This window comes from Oryx dammah, unplaced genomic scaffold (assembly GCF_014754425.2).
Source record: "Oryx dammah isolate SB20612 unplaced genomic scaffold, SCBI_Odam_1.1 HiC_scaffold_13, whole genome shotgun sequence".
Lineage (NCBI taxonomy): Eukaryota > Metazoa > Chordata > Mammalia > Artiodactyla > Bovidae > Oryx > Oryx dammah.
Window position 1 is genome coordinate 38,488,037 of NW_024070197.1, and position 6,845 is coordinate 38,494,881.

General features: G+C 58.0%; 1 protein-coding gene across 3 annotated transcripts in view; it reads right to left on the reverse strand.

The window, feature by feature from the left end:
* The window catches only part of NDRG4 (NDRG family member 4), a 42,467-nt gene extending 40,617 nt beyond the window's left edge, over positions 1 to 1,850 (reverse strand). Inside the window, exon 1 of one of the 3 annotated variants that reach the window (XM_040253873.1) lies at positions 1,774 to 1,850. Coding sequence is in view for 2 of the 3 variants with exons in the window: in XM_040253871.1 (XP_040109805.1) it covers positions 1,077 to 1,113 (37 nt within the window). In the remaining variant the exon portion in view is untranslated. Of the gene's footprint in view, positions 1 to 1,076; positions 1,282 to 1,773 lie in introns of those variants that run through there. The other 2 variants (XM_040253871.1, XM_040253872.1) reach the window with 2 other exon arrangements.
* Between the last annotated feature and the right edge of the window lie 4,995 nt (positions 1,851 to 6,845).

Sequence of the window (6,845 nt, forward strand, 5' to 3'; positions counted from 1 at the left end):
TTTTAGGGTGCAGTTCAAATGCTGCCACACGCTCAGATCTCTCCTCTCCCCTCATCTCCCACCTCAGGCTCCAACCTGCCTCCTGAGTGTGTCCCCACACCGAGCCCCCTTCCCTGTCTGTCCTCTGTTCCCATGCACCCGGTGGCAAGGTCCTCCAGGTGAGGGACTGAACCTCCCAGGTGCCAGAGGACATTTTCTGGAACCCATGTGTCCTTGCAGTACACGCTGCCGGGGCACCCCAGAGCCCGGCACCTGGGGGCATCTGGACCTCCCTGCTGTTCCCAGCCCCCATCCTCCTGTCTAGGTCTCTCTGCACCTCTCCCCTGGGGAGACCACAGGAGCCACCAGTAGGGTTGGCCCTTCCTGTCTGGGAGTGTGTCTCCACCCTTCAGACCCCTTGCCCCGTCTCCTTCCTCCTCTCCAGAGCAGACCCAGTGTCCTCTTTTGATTCCAGCCACTGCTCCCGGGATGTGATTTCCAGCAGAGTGGCTAGCCACTTCTTCAGAGGGGCCCAAGGCTGAAGTTTCCTGGTCATCAGGGTCCAATCTGGCTCCCCACTCTCCTGGTCACTGGCCTCTACTCCCAGCGAGTAACTTCTCCTCCCAGGGAGGGCTGCTCAGATTGTCACAGGGAGCCGGAAATCCGAGCCCCCTCCCTCGCCAGCCCAGGGAGCTCCCTTCTTGGGGGGAACCGATCGACACTGATAGAAGGGCAGGGGCTCCAAGCTCCCTTTCTTCTTTTGAAGACCTGACTAGAGCTTGACTCCAACGGGCCGCTCCCCCGACCACATCCCGGCAGCAAGCGCTCTACCCACCCCGACGCCGGGCCGCGGAGACTCACAGAGCAAAGCTGGGCAGGGCACCGCCCCAAGTCCCATCCCGGAGCCCGGCTCTGCACAGGAACCCGCAGCGCATAAGGTAGGAATTAGCTGGTGTCCGCACCCCCTCCTCCTGCGCCAACCCGAGACACCCCAAAGCCCTGGCCGCCGCCACCGCGCCCGACTCCTGCTCCGACTCGGAAAGTAGCGGGCGGCGAGGCCGCGCCGAGGGGCGGCGGCCGGGAAGGGTCGGCGATACCTGTCAGCAGCTCGATCTTGTGTCCCAGCACCTTCATCTCGGCGTCCGGCGCTGCCCGTCTCGCGGCTACGGCGTCGGGGGAGTGCGCTCGGCGGAGCCAGGGACAGGAGCGCCGGAGGCGAGGAGGGAAGCGGCAGGAGAGCGAGGAGCGGAGCAGGAGGAGCCGCCGGGAGCCGGGAGCTCTCTCGCCGCCCCCCACGCCGCGCTCCCCCCCTCCAAACCGGTTTAAAAAAATCCACCAATTGCACGACCGCGCACCCCTAAAAGGCGCCCGCCGCCACCTGGTCCGGGTGAACTCCGGGAGGCGGAGAGAGAGAGCGCGGGGTGGGCGCGGGTGACACTCCGGGAGGCGGCGGGAGGGGGCCCCTCTGCCCGCCGCGCGTACAAAAAGGCCCTGCCGCCCCCGATGTCGCGATCGGGGAGGCGCGGGGGGGGCGCGGTGCGGCGGGGCCCTGGCCCTGGCCGGGGTGGCGGGGTCCCCGTGTCGGGCCGGGGAGGCGAAGGGAAGAGCCCTGGCAGGGTGGAGTGGGGTGGGGAGGAGATGCCGCCCTCCTAGGCGAAGTGTGGCCGGGCTACAAGGCGGCCCGCTAGCGGGTCTGGGTTGCGCGCGGGGGCTGCACCGAGGCGGTGGGGCCAGCCGCGGCTGCAGTGGCCGGGGAGGTGGCGGGAGATGGGCCTCGGGGCGCTGCCGACTCACCTAGAGAGACGCGAGCAAGACAGACGCGCAGGCGGGGAGCCAGGCCTCCGCGCCGCCGCCGCCAACGCGCGGGTGCAGGTGCGGGCAACCCAGGGCCCCTCCGCAGAGCCACCGCTGTTGAGGGCGGGGGCCGGGCGGGGGCCGGGCCGGGGGCGGCGCGCCGCGGGGGGCGTGCCCAGGAGGGCGCGGGGAGGGTGGGCGCTTGTCCCGGTGCTGCTCCGGGCCTGGGGGCTGGACACGGGAGGCGGTTCCTGGGAGCGCGGCTTCTCCCGCAGCGAGCTAGACACCGGGACACCCTAACCCAGCGGAGAGCCCGGCTTGATCGGCCTGCTCCTCACCTCCTGCACGCGCCCGGAGGAAGGGTCCCCGCTGCTCCGAGTGCGCCGGGATAGGTGGGAGGCCCCGCCCGCCCCGCCCGTCCCCTGGTCGCCGCACCACGTCGAGCTCCCGAGGGAGGGAGCGGTCTCTGCCACAGTCTTTGTTTAGATTCCCCGGGAGCCGGAGGAGACAGCACCCCGCTCCGCCGCCCCTGTCGCTGGCTGGGAACCGCTGGGGGACAGTCCTGGGGGGTCTGAAAGAGCCAGGTGCTCAGCGGGGCTTTGGGTCGTCGTCGCCTATTTGCAGAGCCTGAGGGTTTCCTTGGGGAAACTCACGCGGGAGTAACTCCAGGCACAGGTGTTTGGGGCCCTCAGGTTCCCCTTCCCTATGCCCAGAGCTTCCCACCCCCACCCCCCTAACAGAATGTGTCCAAGTCCCTGCTCTCCGCCATTCACCCTCCATCATCTGAGCCAGTAGGAACCTGGGGACCCCTTTGGTCCTCACGCTCCCCTCTGGTCAGGCCCAGGAACCTTGTTCTCACCTGTGACCCCAAGAGAGGGAGCGCTAGCGTGCCCGGATGGAGTCCTACTGTAGGCAGAATGGGAATGAGATGACCTGAGAAACTTTACTTGCGGGGAGGGGGGGCAGTTCAAGTGGAGGGCTCCTGGAGACCAGGGTTCTACCTGGGTTCTGCCACTGACTTTGGGCGGGCTCTGCCTCTCCTGATTCCAGCCTTTCGGGTGCACAGTGACTGGATGGGACCTGGCCATCTGGGCAGTCTGGGGTGTTTCAGGCTGAGAGGTCAATGTGATTCTTCAAGGTCTCTCCCTTCTTCACTGGATCTTTATCTGGACTAGTTTGTAGTCCCATCTTTCCCTCAACTCCTGGCTTCAGAGGAAGCTACTATGATCTTGAGTTAACCCACTCACCAATGTTTAGGAAGCTGGTAAGACTTGGTGGCCCCAGATGGGGTGCCTATTCCTGCTTGGGGTGCAGTATATAGACTGCAAGCTTAGGTTCTCCTTACAACCCTGGGGCTCACCTTGGGGAAATCCTTGCCTCTCAGTTTCCTCCTTTGCAAAGGGGATGCTGAGGGGAGGTGGTGACAGAGTAAACCTCTATATCCAAAACACCCAGGAAGCCGGTTCTATAGATACAAGTCTGGAGCTGGTCCTTAAGAGCACAGGCTGGTTCTACAATTTCCTGGTTGTGTGACTTATCCTCTCTGAGGCTTCATGTCATACTCTGTGAAACTGGGATGATGCTGACCTCAGAGGGTGCCTAAGAATTCACTGATGGCATAGAATGCTTTAGTATAGTGCCAGACACACAGTTGAAATGCTCAGTAAATAGTCCCTATGATTACTGATGATAAAACTGTAATTATTGTATTAGAGATTCTTCCAGGCTTTTCTGAATTCTACCCTTTCCAATAATTTCAGAGCTAGTCACTGAACAAAACTGACTGCTGATGTTCTAGTAACATAATTCATGAGGCCTAGCCTGTTCTAAATTCCCTGGAGGGAGACAGGCCCCAGGAGGATGTAAAAGACTGCCTGATAACAGATTTGACGCTGTGACTCAACTGTCTCTGTGCAGAATGCTGTCTGCCCGGGACTTGAAGTAACGTGGACAACCCACCTGGCTCAGAATGCATGAACCCCAAGTGGGCATTCAAGGGGTCAGGTTGAGGATATGAAGTCCTAAGAAAATGTAGCGATTCAACAGATGATGAAGCCATGTGATTGTATGAACACTGCCCTCGCCGGGGCCTATTGCATCAAGGAAAGTTGCTTCAGGTATAGGCAGGGAGAGGGGCTCTGAGCCCTTCTGGAAGAGTCAGTCACGGTGGGCAGAGGAGTCCCAGCTGAGTCAGTAGATGGACAAGGTCTCCGTTCCTTTTTCTCCAGGGCTCTTCTTCATCCTTGTGATGGAAGCATGGTGTTTAGAGGCAGGTTGGGTGGCAGAGTTTTAGACATATATATAAATATATATTTTTAAAATTTTTATTTACTCATTGGCTGTGCAGGGTCTTTGTTGCTGCGCATGGGTTTTCTCTAGTTTTGGTGAGTGGGGGCTACTCTCTAGTTGTAGTGTGCGGGCTTCTTACTCTGGTGGCTTCTCTTGTTGCAAAGCACAGGCTCTGGAGTGTGGGCTCAGTAGTTGCGGCACCTGGGCTTAGTTGCTCTGCAGCATGTGGGAACATCCCAGACCAGGGATGGAACCAGTGTCCCCTGCACTGCAAGGCAGATTCTTAACCACTGGATCACCAGGAAAGCCCCTGGCAGGGTTTTTAACAGGGGAAAGCAGGGCATGGCAGATGGCCAGGGTGTTGGCTGGGAGAGGGGGCCTCTAAGACATGTCCCTCAAGCCTCACTCCTAATTACGAGAAAAAGGCTGCGAAAGTTGCTGCCCTCTCTGGACTTACCTTTCTCCCATTTGTAGACCAGGGAAGAGACTGCCTCAGCTGCAGACAAGATCCAGTCTATCTGAAGATCTCTCTGGGCCTTCATTTCCTGATCTGGAAACTCAAGCAAAGATATCAGTCTGGGTGGCTGCAGGAACTAGAAACCTACTCCGTCTGGTGTAAGCAAATCAGAGCTATGTTAGAAAGATGGAGGGCAGCCCTGGGGATCTCAGGATGCAGGCCCAATCCCGAAGCATCGATGCTATGCCCCCATAGATGCTACCGCAGCACCACCCCTGGGCAGGGATGTGGGATAATAGCATCAGACCATGGCTGCCTCTGAATTGTCACCAGGATGAATTGTTCATATGGTCTTGGCTTTCTTATGTTACCAGATACTAATTCACAGACAAGAATGGGATGTCTAATTGGAGGTGCCTGGACCACGTACTCTGTCAAAGCTTCAAGGGAGGCTGGGAAAAGGTATTTTCAGTTCCTCTGGTGGGAGGTGGACCCTGCCTCATAGGAAGGGCATGTCAGATGCTGGTGGCCAAAAGAGTGACGGGTGCCCACTTCAGATAATGATGGACTCGTTATGAAACTGCTGTGAGATGATGCACACGGGCACTCAGCTCTGAGCCTGGCATGGAGGGAACACAGTATCCTAGGTCGTTGAAAGTCATATCACACTGCCAATCTACAGTGTCAGGCAAGGATGCTCCTACATCCTTCAGTCTTTGATTTTTCAGCAGGTGAAAGACACAAGGACCTTGAGGACAGTATGGCTTGCTGCCCTTCCAGATGCAGAGGCAGCTCTGGTCCCGCTGCCAGGAGGACAGGTGACTGTGTTTTTCCATTGTGGTGATGAATTGGGCTGAGTCACCATCCCTCTCCAGTCCCCTCGTGACCATGACTGGGAGCAAGTGAAAAGAGCCAGCAGGTGGGGTCAGGGGCGCAGAGGAGCCTGGGGCCATGGAAGCGTCCTCTCTTAGCAAGGGGAGGGTGAGCAGAAGTGGTACCCCCCCACACACAACTGACCCTCCCTACTCGCTGGTCAGGAGTCAGACGGCCTCAGGGAGAGAAGAGAGGATCCTTTCTCCTTTTTTACAGGCTTGGCTGAGTGCCTCTTCGGTGCCAAGATCTGTGCTGAGGGCACTGGAGAAACCAGAGCAGACCAGGCCCTGACCTTGCCTTTCAGGTTTGTGCACCAGTGCAGGGAGCCAGCTCAGAGTCCCATAATCTGGGTTCTGAGCAGACTCTGCTGACATGTGCAGTTGAGGTTCCTGTGCAGTACAGTGGGGGCCTGGAGGGGTCAGCAAGGGCTTCATGGAGGAAGAGGCATCTGAGCTTGCAGAGAGGCGGGTCAGAGGACGGAGATAGAAGAGGGGGTGATTGGGAGAGATGATCCCTGAATCCACCCATCCATCCAACACTGGGTCAGCCAGGCCCCGTGATAAGCTCCGGGAGGCAAAGAGCTGAGCGTGCTGCAGCCTTGCCCTCTATCAGGAGCTCCTGGATTGACGTGGAAAAGGCCGGGTATGCATGAGCAGATGATAAGGAAGCTGAAATGAGCAAGTGGGCAGCGGCAAGTGCCTGATCTCAGGCACTCTGGAATTTCACCAGCCACCAGATTATCTGCTCCCTGTTCCTGGGCCACCCCGGACTACTCACTGGCTATGTTGCCACCTCCTTTTCCCCATAACATGGAAAGACCTCCCCTACCCCCCGCAGGGTCCACCCTTTGCTCTCCAGGAAACTCCAGACACCCTACTCTGTCTTCCCCCATGCCAGAGGACAGCCGAGCACCCACCAGTTCCCTTTGAGAGTGCGCTCCATCTCCCCTGGAATCTTCACCAGACATATGCAGCCCCAGTATATGCCGAGTCCAGCAAAGGGGTGATCTGATAATATATCTTTAAAATTCCAAAAGTCATCTCTGCTCCATGCAGAACACTCAGTGCAGAGGGAAAAATTAAAACCACGCATAATTCCATTGCCTAAAGATAACCAACGTTCACGTTAGCACTGGGGAGGGGTACGTCCTTCAGCACTTTGTGTTTTTTCCCCAAGGAATCATACTGCATATACTTTTGCCACTCTATCTTTTTTCACTTGCCAGTAGATCATGAACATTGACCCTGATCAAATTACTCTTCTGCAATGCAATTAGAAGAGCTACACTGTCTTTATTGTGTGAAGTGAAGTGAAAGTCGCTCAGTCATGTCTGACTCTTTGTGACCCCATGGACTTATACAGTCCATGGAATTCTCCAGGCCAGAATACTGGAGTGGGTAGCCTTTCCCTTCTCCAGGGGATCTTCCCAACCCAGGGATCAAACCCAGGTCTC